This window comes from Thamnophis sirtalis, unplaced genomic scaffold, assembly GCF_051295495.1.
Source record: "Thamnophis sirtalis isolate CommonGarterSnake01/CBP01778 unplaced genomic scaffold, rThaSir2_p1.2 scaffold_2, whole genome shotgun sequence".
Classification (NCBI taxonomy): Eukaryota; Metazoa; Chordata; class Lepidosauria; order Squamata; family Natricidae; genus Thamnophis; species Thamnophis sirtalis.
Window position 1 is genome coordinate 136,664,034 of NW_028261382.1, and position 24,671 is coordinate 136,688,704.

The 24,671-nt window shown below is 38.6% G+C and overlaps 1 protein-coding gene and 1 long non-coding RNA gene across 3 annotated transcripts in view; one reads left to right on the plus strand and one right to left on the minus strand.

The window, feature by feature from the left end:
• Positions 1-781: 781 nt before the first annotated feature.
• Positions 782-12,387, plus strand: LOC148049184 (uncharacterized). 2 transcript variants are annotated; one of them, XR_015695637.1, is made up of 3 exons: positions 827-1,183; positions 4,638-4,944; positions 11,566-12,387. It is a non-coding gene; the product is annotated as an uncharacterized LOC148049184 (long non-coding RNA). The 2 variants fall into 2 exon arrangements; XR_015695636.1 differs by lacking the exon at positions 11,566-12,387 and having other exon boundaries at positions 782-1,183; positions 4,638-5,109.
• Positions 12,388-13,257: 870 nt separating this feature from the next.
• The window catches only part of NKAIN3 (sodium/potassium transporting ATPase interacting 3), a 180,473-nt gene continuing 169,059 nt past the window's right edge, over positions 13,258-24,671 (minus strand). The window contains exon 5 of the mRNA XM_087707016.1: positions 13,258-13,363. Coding sequence (XP_087563142.1) covers positions 13,292-13,363 — 72 coding nt within the window. The 3' untranslated portion in view covers positions 13,258-13,291. The remainder of the gene's footprint in view (positions 13,364-24,671) is intronic.

Consider the following 24,671-nt stretch of genomic DNA (forward strand, 5'->3'; position numbering starts at 1 on the left):
ATGCATGCTGCAAAGCACCTCTTGCTAAAACTTATACTTAATACCGTAATACTTTCCACACACCTTCAGGAACTAGATAAAACTATTTTTACTTTTTTGGTAATTTCTTTCTGGCAATGCTAGTTGCACTTTATATCAAACAGGCAACAATATTGCTAAAGAGTAAGTGAACACAGAATGAAGAAAGAGCTTCATCATTGATTGGTGAAAGAGTTTCCAGAATGTGAAATTACCAGGAAATCAAGCTGTCAATAGATCATCTGAATCTTCTGTTTTACAAAAGGACATAAAACTGAATGCAAAGATTGCTGAAGAAGCTTCTTGGGTGAGAAACAAAATGTCTTCAAAGAGAAACCTGAAAGTCCAGTTGCCTCTTGAAAAAGCACCTTTGGGACAATGCATAAGTACTTCTTTTGTAACCCCCCCCCCCACACGTTTTCTGGAAATACTTTATATGCATATTAAGAAAACAGTATACAGAACACCATAAAGGACCACAAACTAGGCACTGCTTTTAAGCTTAGTGTGCTGTTTGAAAACAATTGATATAGTATGGATATAATTCAAGGTATCATAAGAATCCTGCCCAATTGAATTGAGAAAACCATGATGACTTTTGCAGTGTAAATATGTTTGATTTATAAATTTGTAAAATGACATCCTATTGTTACTTGGGTTCATCATATATGTGTGATCTGTTACAGATATATTTTAAAGAGAATATGTGAAGTTTCTCTAAATGTACCTTTTTGGTTAAGGAGAATGTGAAAGCATTCTGTCTTAGTTTAATGTTATTCAGAAACCCAACACAACAGAATGTGTTCAGCTGCTATCAGCAGAATAGCTTTTGCAATAAATAGTGCCTATTCATATAATTCTGACTCCTTATGAAGTAGTACAGAAAGAGAATGTGTTTTCTGTCAGTTTACGTCTCTTCCAAATAAATTATCATTTTCTATTGACTCCTTATACCACATGTGCAACAACATAAATTATGTATGATTTTAAGCAAACTAACAAGGACTAAGAAATCTCATTTCCATTCTGATTGCAAATTCTGATTAGAAGTATATATATGGTTGGAATAAAGCATGGTTGACAATGCTATAGACAGGATATTAAAGAAGAAAAAGGATTTCATATCTAAATAGCAAAAGAAGATAGCAACTGAGTATTTATTTCAGTAAGTAGATCCAATTTATAAAGCTGCTTTTAGGAGCCAACATTATATCTGCTCCATAATCTATAATTTTTTTTTAATCATTAGCCCCTCAGAATCACTTTCTTGAGATGGGAGAACCACATAAATTGTATAAAATAATAAACAAATGCTATGGAAGGCTCTGTCCTCAAATACAATTTTGCACATATATAATGAATTTATTAATAAACAATGGGTATGAGGGTGGAAGAGCAAGTAACATCATTTGCATCCTGACTTCATTTACATGATATAATGATACACATGGCCTCATTGTGCCAACTGCCTATGAATGCAGATCTCCAGGTATGGTCTCAAATTCTTATCAATTCTAGCAAATGTGGTAGATGGCAAAAGGATTGCCATTAAGCAAAATCTGGAGATCCCCACATGGACCACCCACCTTTTACGGATAATGTAAGAAATGATATTGTGGATGGGAAATGCTGCATCCTAACTACTTTCTAAAGTAAAGAACTATTGTGTTTCCCTGAAAATAATATAGGGTCTTATTTTCTTTTGACTCTCGAAGTAAGCGCTTGGCCTTATTTTGGGGGAGGTCTTATTATTTTTGAAGAGCAAGAGGTCCCTTAACCTCAGCCCACTGATCAGCTGATCCAGGGAGGGCCAGAAGTTCTGTCTCTGTTTCTGGCACACTCTTGCCAGCCCTAGCATCGCTGGGCCTGCCGCTCTTTTTGCGGCCGCCACTAAGAGAAGAGTCACAGTAGCTAGGTTTTGCAGGAGCTGCTTCTGCGAGGCCATTCCGCGTGGATGGCAGGTGCATGTGGGGTGCACGGGCCATGTTTCCCACTTCTCCCCCGAGGAAATGAAGGGGACCGGCTGCACATGCCTTTAAATATTTTAAAATATTATAAGGGGAAATCTTATTTTCGAGGAAACAGGGTACAAAATCATAAATGTCACAAAAGGATCAGAATAGTTTAGTATTCCTTTCCAAACTGATCCCAAAGGTGAACCAGAGAAGCAAAATAACTGCACCATGAGACAGGACGATTTTGTACAGCATAAAGACTAGATATTTTCATATAGTATCCAGAAAAGGATGAAGAACAAAGGCCTAATTCATATAGCACCAAATATCCACAGGGGAAAAAATACTATTATGTCTCCCTTTTTATATAATTGGAAGAAATCAAAATGCCACGTTAATACATATTCTAAAGTTATTTACAGATAAATTTACAATTTTTTGTACATATCTTCACAATGAATGCCTTCTGTTCAGCTTTTACATTAAGGCTATCATGAATTTTCTGAGGCTTATAAGGCTGTAGTTGGTGCCTCCCCTTGATCCCAGTGTTGTACACATTCATGTTTGGCTCCTTCTAAGAAGACTTTTTTTAAAAAAATGTGCAAATTACACACATCTGCCCTGAATTCTTAAGAATGAAATACTTCTCTGTCAATTACAACAGCTACAAGGAATGCATCTTGGAATCAGAAAGGCATATGGGAGAAGCAGCCATATGCAAATTACCTTGCAAATATTATGCAGTTGTCACTGGGGAAAAAACACAATTGAACTAAGTGAGGCATACATTGGAGCAATCATACATAGACTTGAGCTCAATGATGTTGATCATTGTAACAATTGGAAAACTACTTTTACTGATCAATTCCTACAGTATGCCTATAATTAAGTGGGATTCTATAGAGAAGGCTAGTGTTCAATTTAGTTGGATGTAACAATTTTATCATTCTTGCCTTCCCTCCTGCTCATTTCTTTTGGGGAAGTGTGTGTGTGTGGGGGGGGTGGGGGTGTCTGTGTATGGCAAATAATTACTAGCACATGCAAATACAGTACAGTTGTCTTACTCCAAAAGTATGGTAAAATTCTGGAAAAAGAGGACTCTTTCACACGCTCCACTGTTTTCATGCCATAAACACTAGATATTTTGTTTTTAAAAACTTCAAAAAGGAAAAAGTTACAATGTACAAGTTGTCATAAAAGTGAGTAAAGAAAAAATTCAAGATTATCTAAGAAGGCTTCATTTACAACACTAATAAGGAATCTGAGGTGGTGACTGAGAAAGGCAGCCACATGTCAGGAAAGGAATCTATAGTCCAAGTTGAACATAATGAAGCCATGTTTCTTCAGTGAGATAGTCTTGCACAATTGAGCTTTTGTTGCAAAGCCTGGTTCCTCCTCGTAAAACTGCTATGCATAAATACAGCATCAGTGCTGAGTCTTTCTTTCAACCTGAAATGAAAGTATACAAGTTACCTGAGAAGAGATGGTTAACCTGGCTAACCTCTGAAAGCATTGCTACTTCTGAACATGGGTATAATGCTCTTCTGAAAAAGTGCCAAGACTGTGTCTATTCAGAAACTGTGGATCCTTGATACTTTATTAATTTGATTGTATGCTTGCAAATGTTTTCTTACCCAACCAGGTAACATTATGAGTGTGTCCATAGATCCAAACTAGTAAAATAATCAGTGGGAGCAGTGGTACACAATAGCTGATCTAGCTAAATACATTATAATATCCAGAATCATGGATCTCATTAACTACTGCAACAATACCTACTTTCAATTTGACGGTCAAACGTAGCAAAAATCAAAGGATTACCCATGCCATCATTACTCCCAGGAGTCATAGCAGAGACCATAGTATAGCAGCCATAAACTGTAGCACTCCCACATACAGTATATAACCAAAAATATGAATCCAGTATGTAGATGACACCTTTGTCATAATAAAAAAGGAAGACACAAAACAATCAACAACATCTTCAAAGGAATAAAATTTGCAAGCAAAGAAGAAAATAACGACACTCTTCCTGAATATCCTCAGCATCAGAGGAAATAACTGCATACAACCCACACTAACCTATTTCCAAAGGCAGACATTTTGGACTGAAGATGCTTTTGTGAAAAGTGCAGCTGACAAGTGCAGTGAAGAATGAAGAGCTAGTTTTGAATCCTGGGAGATGAGGGAATAGCTATCTTGTTCAAACTCTATTTGGCACATTTAAAAGTTTGCATACTTTTCTGATCAAATTAAAATTTACTTATTAAGTACCTTCAGTAGTTTTTTTTTAGCCGGGCAGGGTACATAAACAGAAAGCAAATGAAATGGAATGTGTGAATGGCTTTGGGGAATGAGGGAAGTTATGCTTATGCCCTCCCACAAAGACCTTGCTTTGTTGATTCATAACATTGGCGGCTACTCTTGCCTTGTTAAAGGACTCATCCTTGTTAATGGGATTGGGAGTGAGGTTTCCATGTGCTTATGCTCAACTTCCTTTATCTATTTAGATGACATTTTTCCCTGGTCCCCTTAATTATTTGTTTCCTTATTATCTACTCTCTGAAGGGATCAAAAAGATTCCTGGCCTGTTGTCCTCTCTGCTTATGTATCTGCTTTATCTTTATTTATGACTGCTTCATCCTCGTCTCGCCTATTATGCAGGAAGATGTCTTCTGAGGAACTAGGGGTCTGGAGGGAGGAGCATGTGCCTATGGTCTGACCTAAGCATAGTACATAATATTGTCTTCTACAACATCCTACCTGTCAATGACTACTTCAGCTTCAACCTCAATACTACACAGGCAAACAATAGATACAAACTCAAGATTAACTGCTCGAAACTTGATTGCAGAAAATACGACTTCAGCAATAGAGTGGTCTGGAATGCCTGGAATTTTCTACTTTACTCCATTGCTACATCCTCAAACCCTCACAACTTCTATGATGGACCTCACCCCATTCCTAAGAGGTCCGTAAAGGGGGCGTGCATAAACGCACTAGTGTGCCTACCGTCCCTGTCCTACTGTCCCCATTTATTTATATTCATTTCTTTGGTTCATGTCCATATTTATACTTATACTTGTTATCTTTTACATGTTTGACAAACTAAATAAATAAATAAATTTAAATTTAATTGATTAAATTAATTAATTAAATTAATTACTTAATTAAAAAAGCCAGTAGAAACTGGGCAGATCTCAGCCCCCTCGCTGTTCATTGAATACACTGTTAATGAAGCATGTTTGATTGAATCTATAGCAGTAAATGTGTTAGGAAAAGAGAAAACAGTGCTATAAAAATGGAATAATTGAAGGCAACTTTAAGCTGCTGTGAGGTAGAAATGAGACAAAGACAATGTGACATCCTTAAAACTTTGCTGGGATATGTTTCTCCCATGAACAGAGGAGTATCAGGATAAGACAATTTTTGAAAGCAATCTAATGCCTATTTTGGATTAGTAAAGTAATGATATTGTTAGTCTGAAGTACTCCATGATTAGTTTAATATTTTCTTACATTGGGCCAAAGAGGTATGTGGCTCTTGATTTCTACAAGTATAGTCAACAAAGTTTATCTCCTAAAGGTTTTACAACAACTGATCTAAGCAATGCACAAACATTTAGCTTTGTGCAATTATAATCTTGCATGCTCACTGTGCAGAGACAAATAATTTATAATGATGAAGAAAAAGAATTCACTTATAGCCCCATGCTTTACATTTCATACAAAATTCATTTTCAACAGAACAGTTTATTTTTTCCTTCTACTTTTACATTCCCATGGGATTTAAAGATAGGAAGTAATTGAAAACTAAATGAATAACTCAACAGCTGAAGTGCTGAAAAAATAAAGGATAAACAGATGCTTTCAGGTTTTAGTTGTCATGCTCCTGCTTCTGATATGTCTGGATAAAACAGGAGATAGATTTTCCATAAATTGCCAACCTTATAAGTGCTAACACTGTGAATTGAATTCCTATCTTGCTAGAGCTTTCTATTCTAAGGACTCCTCAATCTGGCTCAGATCCTGATCTGGAAGTTAGAAGTTAGATCACTCTGGAAAGTACAGTCAGAAAGTTACAGGCTGCAGAAATGCTAGATTGGCTTAGTCGGCTATACTTTCTATCAGAGATCAGCTGAGATTTTGGGCACTTTGATTCCTGCTTGTCGCCAAATGTTTCTAAAGATATGACTTCAGCCAGGTCATGGCATCCATGAAAAGTAGCAAACACAGTTCTTTTTCTTTTCTAACTTTTAGCTCAAAGCCATTGGGCTTTTCACAATTTAGATAGTAAAAAGCCCATTACTTTTGAAAAAAGCAGCTGTCCTGGTCCATTTGCATCAAATACCGATAACAATTATCTTATTGTGAAGCCAAGTGGGCAGACTGCCGCGCACCAGACAAATAAGCATCAAGAAACTGGTGGATTTTTTGAAATCTTGATCATTGAAATTCTTTGGAGTTCATTAGCACTCTAGAACTGCACGGGGATTTAGGTCCCTTAGAAAAAGCTGCTTGTGTATCATACATGTCTCCAATGTGCAATAATAAACAACTAGGAGACGGTCTTAAATCAGGTCAGTTTCTTCATCTAAACCTATATATTTTTTCTGACTAGAAAAGAATGTAGTAGCTGAAGGGTGTGAGCCAGGGGTATTTTATATTTTCTGTTCTTCATTCAGTTTAGAATGGCAACACTAAGTATTAAAGCTAAAATGGTTTGTACCTAAGCAGCAACTCTCTCAAATCGTCCTTAACATCCTACAAGACAAACTGCCCCTGGCTTCCAAGGATAGTTAGCTAGCTAGCTAGATGTTTACAAGGGAAAGATGGTTTGAAAGTCCTAACCATCTAAATGTTTAACTGTTAGAAAGGTCTAATAGTTCCATTTTTACTTCAATAAAGATAAAGCTTCTACTAAGGATATTTTTTTAAAAAAAACCTTATATCTAAAAAGAATTAGATGATCGATGTTTAATTATTTTTAATATTGATTTAATATTGTGCTGCCATATGTTCTTGATAAACAAATTAAAACTCTAAAATGCAAAATAAAATAGCATACAGGGATAGTACAAATAATTTTTGAATATAACCAGAATTGTAATGTTAACTGTCCCTTCAAAATCTAAACACATAACACAAGGAGAGGGCAATGTAGACCTAGTGGCACAAACTATGAAACGAGATGCTTCAAAGGAGCATTTAGCTTTGACATGGTTTTGATCAACTTTGAAAAGCTCACTGCAGAGAAGAAAATGTCTTTCTCAATTCCAAAGCACCAGAAATGATTGAGCCATTTCAATCAAGCAGCTTTCACACTTGTGCATGAGTCACATTTTCTTGAAAAAGGGGGACTGAATGAGGCAAGTTACTCCTGCCTTGTTGCTTCCAATTGAATTGTCAAGATAGAGCAAGTTGCTGCAATTTTGTGGAGTAACTGCATATGTTCACTTCATACAAGCCTACCACAAAAGAGCCCTTGAACTTATTTGTTACAGCTATTAGCAATTTTGGTTTCAAAGTTTGGGGTCCAACTGTTGAGAAATAAATTCCGCTTTGATTTTGACAGCACACATTAAAAAAAACTGTGAAGGTTTTGTTATCCTTTCAGTACATACACAGAGTTTATATTATCTGATCTCCAAAAGCATAGACTGCTAGTCACACCCTGTTCCACTTTATCACATTTTCTGCAGTGGTGGACCACTCAAAATAATAATGATCATAAAGGATAAATAACTCCCAATATTTATCCTCACTCTGTGCATTACACCCAATGATGAATATTCCATGCTGTCTGTGGGGGCTAAGTCAAGAATATGAGATACCATGCTTCAGAAAGGCATAAGACTTAGAAGTTACTTTAGGGTCAATGGACTCAAAACGACCTTCATATCTCAACTGGAACAGCTGATCTATGAAATCAACCTGTTTAAGAATTACTTTATGGAGGACAGCTAAATATTCTTCTACATTTTGCATACCAATGGGCAGTATGGAAATGCTTGAACAAACCAGGATTGTTTTTCCAGTCATTGGTAGATTAAATACAGTCTTCTTAAAGAAAAGTGATCACACCAGTACATTTTAAATCATTTTCATAACTGTGTTTGTGTATAATTGCTACTTAAATCATTAGTAATCTAATGCCAGTTGCAAGTTAAATTTCATTGTGGTTGTAAAATTAATGTTGCTCTAGTGATCAGACCTTACCTACAAGTTTTCTAGGCTTTAATTCAATATGTCCCAACAGGGATAGGAGAATACATTGAATTAAAGCTGAGAACTATCAACTGAAACATACATATCTAGCTCTATGGAAATTAAATTGTAAAGTACAAATTGAATGGAAACAAAATAATTCATAAGCAATATGTTATGGATCCATGTGGACATGGAAAATATCCAGAATATTATCAATTTAATATATAGGTTCAGGATACAGTCTGTTTAGACAAACAAGGGATACAGATGTTTTAATATAAAGCATAAATACGTACCTTTTGATGTATGGAAGTGGTCTTATTTGAAACCACATTGCAATCTTAGTGTACGTAAAATAGTATTTGTAGTTCCTTTGTAGAATATTTCATTTTTTAATTATGAAAGGTGATTAAATGGTAAGAATTGGGTCTCAGGCATGCATATAATGCTCAAGTCTTACATTCAATTTTTCTCCTGATGCTTATCATTTCTTTATTTAAGTCACACCAATTTGTTGGACGAGACCCCAACAAATTATTTCAAAGTCAATTGCAACCCTCAACTCCAAAAGCTGTATATCCCTACTCTGCCCCTAGCTTTTCATCAGAAAATGCTCCCAATTAAAATGGTAGCAGGAAGAGCTAGTTATTATTATACATTGTCATTAAAAATGTGACTCATAAGAAACTGTCTTGGCAGCTTACAGTCTCCCACAAGGCAATTTTAAGAAGGTGTCTGTTACATAATAGTTTTCTGCAATTTATTTGCCTTTTTTTTGACAAGATATGCTTCCATTTGGCTTTATTATAGGTCAGGTTAATGTCTTCTTAGAAACCATTTCTCCAGTAGTTTTGTATCCCTTTCAGTCTGTAAAATCTGAATCTTGGTCAAGTCATATTTTTCCCCAAGTTTTTTTTTAACAAAGAAGTTGTCTCAAGCATTAAATCTAGTTTCCTGAAGTTTATGCCACAAGAAATGTGGCATCCTTTCACTCTTTACTCACTGCACAATCTGATGTATTTTCTACTAGTCAACTGCTGTGTGGTTGTACAGTAGGGCTGTCAAACTCACGGGCCATGCACTGAATGTGTCACATGATGGCCACACCCATATCTGTTTTAGCGAAGGGGGGAAGTCCCGATACATCACATGACACTACTGTGACTATGCAAGTTTGACACCTCTGTTCTACGGGATTCAGAGAAGCTGTTACATTATCTTGTGGTTTCTACTGGAATATGGTCTGAAGAAAGTGAAGAAATGATTGGGGACAGATACCATATCTGGAAAATACAATAATTGGAAAGGGTTTCAGCTTTATCCTCTTGTTCCTTCTTTAGGCTTTTTAATTTAATTTAATTTTTAACGTCTGCATTTTCTGCTATTGCATGAAGTTGTAATTGCTTTTCTTACTGCTCTGATGTTTTTAGCATCTTCTGTTTTATTAGCTTGTTTAGTATGTCTCTCTATTTATGTGACTATTTATTATTGTACATTGCCTTTAAAATTGCTGTTACACTGCAATTATCAAATGTTGTAAAGGCAATTTTTTTTTAAAAAAAGAACAAAATCAGCTGATGAATGCAGAAAGTTCTAATATAGGATCCTTTCTTGTAAGGGAGATTGCTGAGAAAAAATGGGTGGCATACGCTATGGGTTTCTGGCTATTTCTTGTAACTCTTAACATCTTGAATAATGGTGGCTAGTCTAAATATTTCCATTTATTTATTAACAATGGGTTAATAAATGTAATAAATAGATGTAATGGGTCAACTAATGGTCATGTCCATGTTCCTTTTAGATTTTATTGCTTTTTACATTTCCAAGGAAAATATAGTGCCTAATAGTTTCTTCAGTGGAACCATAATGTAGCAATTAGCATGCTTAAAACTGTAACGGGTTACAGATAGATTCAACTATGAAGGCAATAACAAGGGTATTTCAGATTAGAAAACCTGTATCCATTTTTTTAAAAAAAATGTTGTGGCTCTCCAGCAGCCAGCAGAGCTGGGACCAGATTCAGACATGAGGAAGTTGAAGAATAACATGGGCCAGTCCTGGAGTCTGGGGAAGGTTCTGATGAGCGCTCTGCATCAGAGGCAGAGATGGGGCCAAGGCCGACAGTTATCAGCTGCCTTCAGAGTCAGACATCAGTGAGGCATACGAACAGATGAAGCCTGTTCCAAGTGTGCACATGTGCAGAGTTGCCAGATGAAGGGAATAGCTAAGGAACAAGGGTCAACTTGGGAGTAAGGCCACAGGTGGACAGTGAATGGCCCCTCTCATAGGCAATAAAAGATGAGCGAAAGGAGAGAAGTGTTTGCAGGAGACAATTAGTTCATTTCTGCATTCTTGCCAAGTATTGCGGTGTCTGAAAGATATCAGCCTGGCCACTCTCTAAGTTGATAAAGGTCAGTAATTGTGAACTATCTTGAAAGACTGTGGGCAGGAACTTTGCTGTATAGGAATTCACTGTAAATTAAATAAAAAGGGTTTATCGGGACAAGGACTTTATTTCATGCTGCTGGGAAGCCTAGGTCAGAACAAAATTCTTTCCCCCTATCTTGTTATGAAATTTTAATTTTATTCTTCACAAAAGAGCCATTTTTATTTTATACACATGTACATTCGTGTTATATTTTCTAAGTAAAATTGTTTTATGTCCTCAATAAAATACAATAGAGCCTTTTCTTTTCTCCTGACATGTATATTGAGATTTTTTTTTTTCAGGCAGTTTAATTTCTGTCAGTTCTAAATGTTCTATGGCTGGAAAAGATAATACAGATAAATTCTAAGCTTGTTGTCTGTGAATCAACTGTATTCTCTACCCTTCTCATATTTATTATTAGTTATAACCAGAGGTGGGTTGCTGCTGGTTCAGCCTGGATCGGGAGGCTTTTGCACATGTACAGGAGTGTTGCACGTGCGTGCGAGCGCAGCTCTGGTTATAACCTATTTTTTTGTTATGAACATATGACAGCTTATATGGGAATAACAATAACTCTGTAAAACAGAGTAGTTGGTTCCAAATGATCAAGGGAATTTCTATGGCTGAGGCTCACCTCGTAGCAAAATATTCCCAGGCTTAATTTAGTACCTTAACCACAATATCCTAATATCTTCCTTTCTTCTATAAAGCAAGAGAGGGTTCTCATTTAGAATTTTAAACGTTCTAACCAGCAATATTTCTTTCACTACAAAATTAATATACTCTGAATAATAAACTAATTTCATTTGCATGATTCCTAAACACATTATTTTAAAGACTTTTTAAAAGAGGTTGGAAATTTAAAGCAAATCCCAAGTATATAATTAAGATAATGTATGGTTAGGGTGTAGGATCTGATTTATTAACTTGATAATCTATTTGATTTTATACATAGCTGGACATGATGCAACTACCATCTGACCAAGTGTGTTGAATGAAAAACAAGGCTGCAGTGTTAAGATAGCATTCTTGCATGCTGGAAACAGAAAGAAATGACTTCTCAAAATGTTATTAGATTGAATAAATTTACTAAATGATAACAGCCCAGCTGCAATAAACAAACAGGCAGAAAATGATGTTTGGAAAAGCAATGGGTTTGGTATATTTCTTAACAATAAAATTAATCACTTTGAACTTCAGTCTGAAGTTTTGGGATTTTATTCTGATAAGCTGATTTAGGGTGACATGGGAATGCAAACATAGTGCCTTTCAGCAATTCATGAAAGCAGCTGTGTCTTTTACTAGGATCTCTTGCCTTTTCCACTAAAATTTTATTTCTCAAAAAAAAATTGTGTGCACATGAAAGCCCTCTAAAATGAGAAATGCAGTATGTTCCTATTTCAATAGCAGCATGACATCAGAGCCAGGAAAGCAATGGCTTGATAGACTATTTCTTTACACGTCTATTGTTCTTAGAAATATATTCATTGATTTATCAATATCTTCTTAAGCATTGCAGAAGAAGTGATGGTTATTATTTTTTAAGCCTTCCTAGCATAATTAGTCCAAGAAGTTGAAAATTATGCAAATATATTTCTCTTCATGAAATATTAAAGGCCAATAATTGCAATATCTCCATGCTTTCCAAAACAAAGTTTTGTGTTTGTATTTGTGTGTATGATATGTATGTAAACACACATAAATATTTGTTTGCAGTTGTAGACATAACAATGTAGAAGTTAATAAAGTATGAAGAATATAACAAAACAATATTATTTTTCAAGAATCAGGCTGAATTGTGAAATAAGTAAAGCGGAACAGAACAGAAGGAACTGATACCATAAGAAGGAAATTATCTATCCAAATTGTTTTTGCCCCTTTTAAAAGAACTTGGCATCATCTGTCAGACACCTCATCTTTTCAGAACCAATAAAATGCACTTCAGATTGGACAAGAAAATAGAGGACAAGTGCACAATAGCTTTGATACGTACAGCAGATTAAATTATATTTCAGGAATTGCTGCTGCAGTAAAAAAGTATTGTCCATCAAGCTGCCATGCCTAATACTAATGGTAAAGTATATCCACTAGAGATTATTATTGATGTGAATTATTACATTGCATTTTATATGTTATTGTATTTTAAATCAGTGGTCCCCAAATGTTTTGGCACCAGGGACTGGTTTCATGGAACACAATTTTTCTACAGATTGGGGAAGGGGATGGTTTTGGTATCACTAGCATGCCTACCACTCATCGCCAGCTGTGCAGCCGGTTCCTAAAGTCCATGTAGTGGTACTAGTCTGTGTACTGGCGGTTCGGGGCCCCGGTTCTAAAGTACCTTTTAGAATGTATATCACTCATTTAAGGAAGCTTTTATAGGAAATAACAAAATGTAATACCACACTGTAAATTACAAAAAATAATAATAGAATAAATCATTAATATTAGCATAGCATGAATTAGGTGAACAACAAATAAAAGCAATGAAAATACTTAATCTTATTGATGTGTATTTGCCATATTATAAAGGCAGAATTAAAAATAAAGCTACTTGTGCTCAACAGAAGAATCTTGTTCTCTCCCCCCCCCAAATATATCTTTCTATTTCCAAAAATCTATATGAGAGCAATATAATGTCTCACCCCAAAGTTGTGGTTCCAGAGATCAGGAGGCGTAAATCAGTATTTACTGCTGTCCTCTTCTTCCATAAAAACACTAATCACATAACAGGCATAAACAAAGCCAATCAACTGTGTGAGAGAAAAGAAAAATGGAAAAAGTGTTACTTCATCCTATAAATGTTCAATTGTACATGCCAAACTACATTTAGGTCAGAGATGAAGTATATATGCAAACTAAGTAGAAAAAGAGAAAACTGATGGCAGAAAAAAACCCCAGTGGTCCATTGAGTCTGCCCTTTGATTTTTTTTGGAACTGTAGAAACTTTAAAAAGTTATAATCAGATTTAAATATTAAATTTTGGCTACAAACTCATGATAATGCAAAATAAAATTCCAATGAAATTAAGATTTTGGGATCGGAGTAGTTGAAAAATTTTTTCCCCAATATGAATCCATTCAGAATATACAATTGCATTGTAAGTCTCTTTATAGGGGCTACCACTTATAGAATTAGTTAGACCTTTTCTGTAGCTATATTCCAATTATGCAACTTTGTCCTACAGTGGTGAGTTACTGAGCTACTTCAGCTGGCAGTGACACAGTGAATCCACAGCCAGTTTCATCAAATGGATGAAATTTCATGCCTGAAAATGCATTTGGCAGCAGTGTTTGTAGTTCAGTTGAAGTCCCTTGCTGTGAAAGTAGAGACAGTTAAGAAATGAGGTAAATGGCACTCCAGCCAGTACTCTGGAGAGAAAAACAAGTATTTGATGCTGAGAGATTTGGCACCTCTTCTCTCCCCTTCAGTCATGCAAGAAGAATGGCTCCTTTCTTGCCAGGTCTCTGATCCTATGAAGTTATCCTATGGGATGTGAGAATTGAGAGCATAAGACCTGTTCTCTCCCATATCAAGAGAAGTAGTGGGAGTAAGAGGGAAGAAAGCTCTCTTCATCCATGGGTGACAGGAAAAGCAGGGCATGGGAGCAAAAATGCCTCATTAGGTTCTAAAATGAAGAATCAGCAAGTTGGAAGGAAAACTGCTATCTCCCCACCCCCAACTTCTTTTGCTATCTATGGGTGCTTGGAGTAGGGTTCGGGAAGGGAAGGGAAGGGAAGGAGACGTAGATCCTTCTGGTTGCAAAAACAATCTCTTGGCCCCAAAGAACTCTTCTACCAGAGATTCCTTTCACCAGATAACTTATTTTGTTAAAACCAAAAGTACTAATCAAATTCAGAGCTAGAGACAAATAATCTCCCAAAGGGCAATATGGCACTCAGACAACATATATCTTAAACTTGATCCAGAAGTGGCCATCAGCATTCTGCTATTTTACATGGCCACAGATTATATTCCAGCTGTCCCACTTTCCATACAAAAATACCCTTCTCTGCTTCACCACTGAAGCATAATAGACGTTGGTAATGTGATCAGAATTTAAGTTTACATAATTTTTAATAAGTTCCCACAATTGATAGTAGCTTTTTGGTCTACCATGTAGAAATTTAGGATAATCTTTAAATATGGCCAAGGTCAAACATTAATTAAGGTTTTAAATAACTGGTTTTATATGTCCAATATAACGTCTTCAAATATGAATAACACATATATCATGAAATTATTTTAAATCAAACATATTTTTAATAATTGTTTTAATTTAAAACAAATACATGATCCTTCTTTACATGCAATAGAAAGTGTATCAGTTGGTTACAAAAAAGAACTTTCGCACATCTCTTCCACAGTCAACAAACATAGTTCTTATTAACTTAAGTATTTTAACTCAAATATTTATACATGTCACCGTCATTATATCTCCATTTTCATTTGACTATAATTGTTTAAATGTCCTTCATCATAAAATATACCAAAGTTAAGTACATAACCACATACTGGCCTTTCAATTACTATTTCTAAAATCCTCCACTCACACTAAATCCTTATGTCCTGTTCTAGTTAAACATCCATAATATTTAATAACAAAGTTTTCTAATCCTCCTTTCCAAATCACTGTTTAAAGTTTACATCCAGTTTCCTTATGTTATACCCATATCTATATATGCATTGTTATTCTTATCCCTCCTGGACTACTGCAACGTGCTCTACATGGGGCAGCCCTTGAAGAGCATTTGGAGACTTCAGCTTGTCCAGAATGCAGCCGCGCGAGCGATCGTGTGTGCACCTCGGTTCACCCACGTAACACCTATCCTCCGCGAGCTGCACTGGCTGCCTATTGGTCTTTGGATACGCTTCAAGGCACTAGTCGTCACTTATAAAGCCCTTCATGGTATTGGACCTGGGTACTTGAGAGACCGCCTGCTGCCAATTACCTCCAATAGACCGATCAGAGCCCACAGATAAGGCCTCCTCCGAATTCCATCTGCTGGCCAATGCCGACTGGTGACTACTCGGAGGAGAGCCTTCTCTGTGGCTGCTCCGACCCTCTGGAACGAGCTCCCCGTGGAGATTCGAACCCTCACCACCCTCCAGGCCTTCCGCAAAGCCCTTAAAACCTGGCTGTTCCGACAGGCCTGGGGCTAAAGAGCTTTTGCCCCCCCCTCGAATGGTATGGTTGTTGTTTGCTTTTAAATTGTGTATTGTTCTGTTTGTCTTTTTTATCCCTTATCTGTACCCCTTCCCTGACTTGGATTGTGAGCCGCCCTGAGTCCCCTTTGGGGAAAAGGGCGGCATATAAATGCAATAAATTCAATTACATGGGTACCATTCAATATTCATATTCAATTATACTCATCATAACACTACACATTGTATACATTAGTAACATTATCAGTTATTCATTTAAGCTATATCTATTACCAATAAATTTCACTAAGTTTAACTAGTTTTAAATTATATTCTTCCATCTATTAACCTGTATCTTTCCAATAACAAAACAATCTCATATCTTCTGCCATTTGTGGTGCCAATCCTCTAATCATCTTCTTGATCAACTTTATATGGACTTCTCTTAGCAACTCCTTGCTTGTAAGATCTCTTATATAATCTTGATGCCCACTTTCTGTTTCCTTATTCAGCTTGTCTTTGATTGTCAGCAGTGTTATCAATACTTTTGCTAATAGAATTTCTTTCTTTAAGTCCATAGATTCTTTAATTTCTTCTTCTTCTATATCCTGCTCTCTGGAATAGATTTCCTCTCCATTTACTTCCTCTTTCAGTGTTCAATTCTTTCCATTTTCAGGAACAAACCAATTACCATCAATATCAGCAGGTTTAATCTCTTTATATTAATTTTCCACTTCGGTTTTTTGAGTTTCAATCACCCCGTCTTGCATTTGATAAGCATCCTCATTTTTTTCATCATATTTAATTGTTATGTGCTCTAAGTATTCCAGTTTTTCCTTTATTCTTTCATATATATTTGATAATTTCTGTATTTCTGAAAGTATCTTTTGCAAATTTGAGACTTTTATTTTCTTTTGAAGTTGTGCCATTCTAATAAACATAGCTGCTCTAGCTTGGAAGGTTAATAAGATTAAAGCATAGATTCACAAAGGATGTTGTTTCCACTTCAAAGGGCCATCTGTGTGCTTCTCTTCTTATCACTTTTTGTAGCCAAGCAGTAAAATCTTGTGGTGCCAAGTTAAAAACAATCCGTGAAAGAACAAAAACCTCCCAGCCTCCGAGCAGTGATAATGCTGTTAAAAAGATTCCTTTTGTATGTTTTTTGTATTTCAAGATAGAAAAAGGAGTCAAATCTTTAAATGAATTAGAAAAATACCCACAGCAATGAAAGAGGAAAACTTTAGCCTATAGATTACAGAGAATAATAAAGAAAAGATAGAAGAAGAAAACTTAATCCATCCTTTTCAAAAGGCTTGCGTAAATTCCATCCATGAAGATAGCATTTAAAAAGTAAGATAACCACTGTTCAAAACCATTCCAAATTTAATTCCGCCACTTGACTCTTCTATTCCTCAATTTAAATTAATTTTTAAGTTTTTATAGGCAGTCTCTTTTTTAAAACAGTAAAAGTTCCTCATCAGCTAGAAACACTTTCTCTTTCTGTATTCTTCCGTTTTGGAGCCGCCCCGACTTCATCAGTCTTGGCTGTATTTTTTGCCGCCAGCTTGAAGAACTTCTCTTGCTTCTTTCAGGTATTTTGTGATATCCCTGAGATCAGCAAGACGTATTCTTCCTGTTCACCATCTCTTTAGGACAGTTTAGGTCCGTTTGGACCACCCAGCAGCAAAAGTATTGGCCGCGGTCTCAGAGCATCGAGACTGCACAACCATATCGTTGGGACATTGGCTCCTCCTCCTCAAATCAAACATATTTTTTTAAACACAAAAGAAATCATTTAAAAAAGTTAAATTGGTGGATGGAATTGTTGTCCATATCTGGGACAATTTAAATAAAAAAAACCTTATCAATAATTAGGTGACTGACTGACAATATTCTTCCTATTCAATAGCAAATGTAAATCTGAAAATGGAGTGATCTTTAAATATCTATTAATGGATTACTATAGTAGCTTTTAACAGCAAGGGAATTATTACAGTATTTTCTTGGCTTGATTGATGGCCATTATAATAAAATATTTATTTCAACAAATTTGGCTGGCTATCTTGATTAACTCAACTGTTATTTAATTAATACGGCTGCAGTCACAAAAGCTAACTAACAGTTAGGTTAATAATTAATCTGCAATGGGACTGTTGCTTTGCATTGCTTGGCTTCCCAATATCTTAATGCAAATAGCATTTGTTGGCAACTTGCCTAGAATCAAGTTAACTTTTATTAATTGATAAGGAAGCAAAATGTGGTGTGGCCAATTACCATTGCATAATTTTTCGTATCAGCCACATAGATCTGTATGGCGAACCTATGGCACGCATGCCACAGGTGGCATAGGAAGCCATTTGCCAGGGCAGGCGAAGCAATGCCCTGTCAACTGACCAGTGTGCATGCACATGCTGGCCAGCTGACTTCAGCCTTCTTTTTAAACCATTTTACGCCCTCCGGAGGCTTCCCTAAAGCCTCCAAAGCACAAAAAACTGGCACCACGGACAAACCAGAAATTTGGAACAGACTTCCGGTTTGCTCGTAGGACCGTTTTTTCCCTCCAGAACTTTCAGGGAAGCTTCCTGAAGGCTCCATAGGTCGAAACTCAGCCCTACAGACAAACCGTGTCACTTCCGGTTTGCTTGTGGGGCTGGTTTTTGCCCTCTGGAGCCTTCAGGGAACCTCCTGAAGGCCCCTGAAGGCTTTGGAAATAAAAAATTGGCCCTGTGGGAAACCCAGAAGTTCAGGAATGGTGAGTTCTCGTTGGTCTGTAGGGCCAATTTTTGACATCCGGAGCCTTCAGGGGCCTTCAGGAGGCTTCCCTGAAGGCTCTGGAGGGCAAAAACCGTCCCTATGGACAAACCATAAGTCACCATTCCCGAACTTCCGTGTTTCCCATAGGTCCATTTTTTGCCCTCTGGAGCCTTCAGGGAACCTCCTGAAGGCCCCTGAAGCCTTTGGAAATCAAAAATTGGCCCTGTGGGAAACCCAGAAGTTCAGGAATGGTGAGTTCTCGTTGGTCTGTAGGGCCAATTTTTGACATCCGGAGCCTTCAGGGGCCTTCAGGAGGCTTCCCTGAAGGCTCTGGAGGGCAAAAACCGTCCCTATGGACAAACCATAAGTCACCATTCCCGAACTTCCGTGTTTCCCATAGGTCCATTTTTTGCCCTCTGGAGGCTTCAGGGAAACCCCTGAGGCCTCCGGAGAGCGTCCAGGGGGTGGGGGGGCTGTTTTCGCCCTCCCCAGGCTCTTAGAAAGCCTCTGGAGCCTGCGGAAAGTGAAAAAACTGCGCCAAAAGTGGGGTGGGGGGATCTCTGATTGTGCACATGAGCGCACACTGGAGGGTGCGTGCATAGCATTATGGGTGTGGCACGCCAATGCACGACCCCCCCTGTGCTCCCCCCGCTTTTGGCACAGCAGCAAAAAAAGGTTTGCCATCACTGACATAGATCAAGAATGGAATTTTGTGGACTTCAAAGGTTGATGTCACGGTGCTATCGGATGCAAAAAGCAGGGCTCCACGAACTTACACTTAATTCCTTTGTTGGAGGGCCCCATGTGAAGTTAGGGAGTGCTCCACAAGGGATAATGAATAATGACCAAAAATCCCAGTAAATAGAAGAGACAATGGAGAACCAGGGGAAAAGACAGAACTAAATGAACAAACAAAACAAGAAGATAAGAGAAAGAAGGTAAACAAACTTATGAAACAATTCAGGGAAAATACATGCTAAAAGACCCAAAATAATACTAGATAAACAGAAAGATATCTTTGAAAAGAAAATGGAGAGTTTCGCAGATCCTCTGGACAAAATATAGTAGAAAGGGAAGAAATACTTAAATTAAACAGGAAAGATGTAGACAGAGAAGAAGACCCAAGGGAGGAATTTGGGAGGCAAGTCAAAAAATGAGTTGAAATATTAAAATGGGCAAGAGATGATGGATAGAGGAAATGTTGTGTACCACAAGATTGGCTTTACTAAGAGTTATAATGAGGCAGATATAAGAAATAGGAGGAATATTATTATGCATATTTTATATGATATATTAAAAGTAGCTAGACATAAAGATTAGAGGTTGAAAGATGATGATACTATGTATGTTCTAATAATATTGTTATCAGAATGGGGGACTAAAATGTTGAACAATTAAATAATGAAGGCTTATATTTTAATACAAATATGTATAAGAATATTATTATAATTACATAAATATGATTTAAATAACAAGCGATATTAATACTATCATTACTACTTGTATTCAAATGAATGATACCCAGATGCCCCACTCTTCATGTATTAATATTGATGTATATTATTTTTTAAAAAGAATAGAATTCTGTGGTCCTCCGGATATGGCTGAAACACTGCTTCTAATATTTCTCACTGACTTGGTTCCCTACTTTAGAGATAAATATTAAAGTCTTTGATATTTCACACTATCCTATCTCTTTTTCTATGCAATTCAATGCTTCCTATTGAAGCTGATAATTAATAAAATGTTGGTTTGGAGATAGAGCCTTAGAAATAGGGAAGTAGGTAAAGTGAATAATTGAGAGATATGTTCAATCTTTTAGGTTTACTCTGTTTGAAAGCAAGCAAATGTGAATAGATAAATAGGTACTTTTTGGTCCCACTTTGGTGGGAAGATACAGCGCTCTGTGCATCTCATTCATGCTGGCCACATGATCATGGAAAGGGTCTTATGGCCAGCAAAAGGCAACAACGGCTTCCTCAGATAAGAGACATGGATGAGCACTTCTTCCTAGAGTTGGATATGATTGGACAGGGAAAACCTTTACCTTCAAATTGAGATATATGTTAAATCTTTTAGATTTCCTTTCAGATATTCTATGTTCCCAGTATGAAATGGCTGGAAATTGGGCTCCAAATTTCTGTCATTACATGGTATAGGATTATGGGCTCTAACAAATGCAAGAAAAGTAATTTAGAGATTGCAGGTGATCATATCTGAAATACAGTGTGCATTAGTCATCTATGCTGTCATCTCATAATTCAAACTGGGAGCAAGAATTTATCTTGTCTTTGCTTTAGTAAGCTGAATTTATTCTGCTTCTCAAATAAAGTGTTTCAGAATTTATAGGGCACAGTGCAAATCCCTAGAGAAAAAATATCTCCCAGAAGATCCATATAGATTCCCTTTTATTAATAGTGATATCTAAATGTTGAATTTCTATAATCTGCAGCTCAGAAAAAAAAATCCTTGGGCTATTTTAAGACTCAAGAAAGTACACAGTAAATAACCTTATGGAGAATCTGCGATAACTGCAGGGATGCTTTGCATGATTTTTAAAAATGTAGCATGGAGATTTATGTTTTAATTTGGGTATAAGATTAATACAGGAAGGTGAATATTGATTGTTCTATAAATAAGAAACCATGCCTTATTTAAACAGGCAACTTCTCTGAAAGTTGAGAGACCGTGAGTTCAAGTCGTGCATTAGCCATGGAAGCCAACTGGTGATCATGGGCCATTTACTCTCTCTCACTTCACAGGGTTGTTGTTGTGAGCAAAATAGGAGGAGGAAGATGTGTTGGATGTTTGCTGCCTTGAACGAAAAATAAATATGGTTTAGGTTTAGGTTTATTGGACTTATATGCTGCCCTTCTCCCAAAGGACGTACAACATAAAAACACATATTACAAAAGTTAAGAGAAAGATTAAATAGAATATCCAAAAAAAACAATAGACATTTACAATGAGATTTAGAAATTAAATTAAAAATTAAAAATTAAAATTAATAATTTATTTTATTCAGGCCAGGCCGGCTTGCTGGAAAAGCCAACTTTTTAGGGTGCGTCGGAAGGACCGGAGGTCGGGAATTATGTGAAGCTCTGAGGGCAGCTCATTCCAAAGCAAGGGCGCTCCTACAGAAAAGGCTCTCCCCCTGGGGGTCGCCAGCTGACAGTGCCTGGCCGATGACACCATGAGGAGGCCAACTCTGTGGGATCGTACTGGATGGTGGGAGGCTACCGGTGGCAGCAGGTGGTCTCACAAGTACCCTGGGCCTAAGCCATGGAGCACTTTAAAGGTCATAATTAGTACCTTGAATTGCACCAAGGGAGGCTCTTAGTCAGATTTTCTGGGATGAGTTCGAGTTTGTCACCCCCAAGGAAGTGGACAAGGCCATGGAAGCGATGAGTGCCTCCACCTGTTTATTGGACCCGTGCTCCTCCTGGCTGGTCTTGACCAGCAGGGAGGTAACACAAGGCTGGCTCCAGATGATTACGAACGCATCTTTACAGGAGGGGTCTTTCCCGCAGCCACTTAAGGAAGCGGTGGTAAGGCCCCTCTTTAAGAAGCCTTCTCTGGACCCAGCTATTCTTAAGAACTATCGTCCTGTCTCCAACCTTCCTTTTCTGGGAAAGGTTGTTGAGAAGGTGGTGGCACTTCAACTCCGACGGACCTTGAATGAAGCAGATTATCTAGACTCCTTTCAGTCTGGCTTCAGGCCTGGATACAGCACAGAAACCGCTTTGGTCGCACTGACCGATGATCTCTGGCGAGCCAGGGATAGAGGACATTCCTCTATCCTGGTGCTGCTTGACCTCTCAGCGGCTTTCGATACCATCGACCATGGTATCTTTCTGCGACGGTTAGAGGAGGTGGGAGTGGGAGGCACTGTTCTACAGTGGTTCTCCTCTTACCTCTCTGACAGGTTGCAGTCGGTGTTGGTCGGGCGACAGAGGTCGACCCCTAGGCCCCTTAAATGTGGGGTGCCGCAGGGTTCGGTCTTGTCCCCACTCCTATTTAACATCTACATGAAGCCGCTGGGTGAGATCATTCGACAGCACGGGGTTAAGTATCATCAGTATGCTGATAATACACAATTATATCTTTCTGCCCCATGCCAGCTCAGTGTAGTGGCGGACGTGATGTGCCAGTGCCTGGAGGCTGTTAGGATCTGGATGGAGGTAAACAAACTCGTGCTCAATCCCAACAAGACTGAGTGGCTATGGATGTTCCCCCCGAAGGATAGCCCAGATAGTCCATCGTTGATCCTGGGGGGTGAAAACTTACACCCCTCAGAGAGGGCATGCAATTTGAGGGTACTCTTGGATTCACAGCTGACACTGGAACACCATCTGTCAGCTGTGACCAGGGGGGGGCTTTGCCCAGGTTCGCCTGGTGCATCAATTGCGGCCCTACTTGGATCGGGAGGCACTCCAGACCGTCACTCACGCCCTAGTCACCTCAAGGCTGGATTACTGCAACGCGCTCTACATGAGGCTACCCTTGAAAAGCGTTCGGAGACTGCAACTAGTCCAGAATGCAGCCACGTGAGCGATACTGGGTGTACCTAGGTACACCCATGTTACACCTATCCTCCGCGAGCTGCACTGGCTACCTATTGGTCTCCGGATGCAATTCAAGGTGTTGGTTATTACCTTTAAAGCCCTGCATGGCTTAGGATCAGCATACCTGCGAGACCGCCTACTGCCACACTCCTCCCAACGGCCGGTAAGATCCCACAGGGTGGGCCTCCTTCAGATGCCATCAGCCAGACAATGTTGGCTGGCGGCTCCCCAGAGGAGAGCCTTCTCTGTGGCTGCTCCAACCCTTTGGAATGAACTACCCCCAGAAATCCGGACCCCCCCACCCTCATGGCCTTCAGAAAAGCTGTCAAGACCTGGCTATTCTGGCAGGCCTGGGGCTGTTGACCTCATTGTTGAGGTCCAGCCCCGAATGAAATGAATGTATCTGTGTTGTTTTTAACTTGTCTATTTTATTTTTATTTTCTTTTATTGTTTTTTTTCTTTCCCCTCTCTGTAAGCTGCCCAGAGTCCTCCAGGATTGGGTGGCCTATAAATAAAATTAAACTTGAAACCCAGAAGACAACTGGCAACCAGTGCAGGCTGCCTAAAAGGGGTGTAACATGGGAGCACCAAGGTACCCCCATGACAATCCACGCGGCCACATTGTGGACCAGCTGAAGCCTCCAGGTGCTCTTCAAGGGCTGCCCCTTGTAGAGAGCGTTACAGTAGTCCAGGTGAGAAAGGACGAGTGACTGTGCACAGTTGTTCCCCTTCCTGATCCAGGAAGGGGCACAACTGACCTACCAGGCGAACCTGGTAATAGGCCCCCTGGTCACGGCCATCAGGTATTCTTCTAAACTAAGCCGCATATCCAGAAGGACTCCCAGATTGCAGGCCCTCTCTGAAGGGGCTAAAATTTCTCCCCCTATCATCAAAGATGGTACAAGATGCACAAATCGGGATGATGGGAACCACAGCCACTCAGTCTTGGAGGGATTGAGCTTGAGGCTGTTCGTCCCCATCCAGATCTGTACAGTCTCCAGGCATCAGCACATCATGTCGAGGGCATCATTTGGGTGGTTTGGGGTAGAGATGAAAAGTTGGGTATCATCAGCATATTGATGATACCGTACCCTAAAACCATGACTGATCTTGCCCAGTGGTTTCATGTATATGTTGAACAGAAAGGGTGAAAGAACCGACCCCTGGGGCATCCCACAAGTGACATGCCTCGGGGTCTATCCCTGCCCTCCAGTCAACATGAACTGTGATCGATCCGACAGGTAGGAGGAGAACCACCGTAAAACAGTGCCCCCCACTCCCAACCCCCCGAGTCGTCGCAGTAGGATACCAAGGTCGATGGTATCAAAAGCCACCAAGAGGTCTAATAGGACCACGACAGAGGAGCAGCCCCTGTCCTGGGCCCGCGAGAGATCATCGACCAATGTGACCAATGCCGTTTCTATGCTGTATCCGGGCCTGAAACCTGACGAAACGGATCCAGGTAGACAGCTTCATCCAGGTACTGGGGAAGCTGACGTGCTACCACACTCTCGACAACCTTCGCTACAAAGCAAAGGTTGGAGACTGGACAATAGTTGGCTAAAGCGGCTGGGTCCAGGGAAGGCTCCTTAAGGAG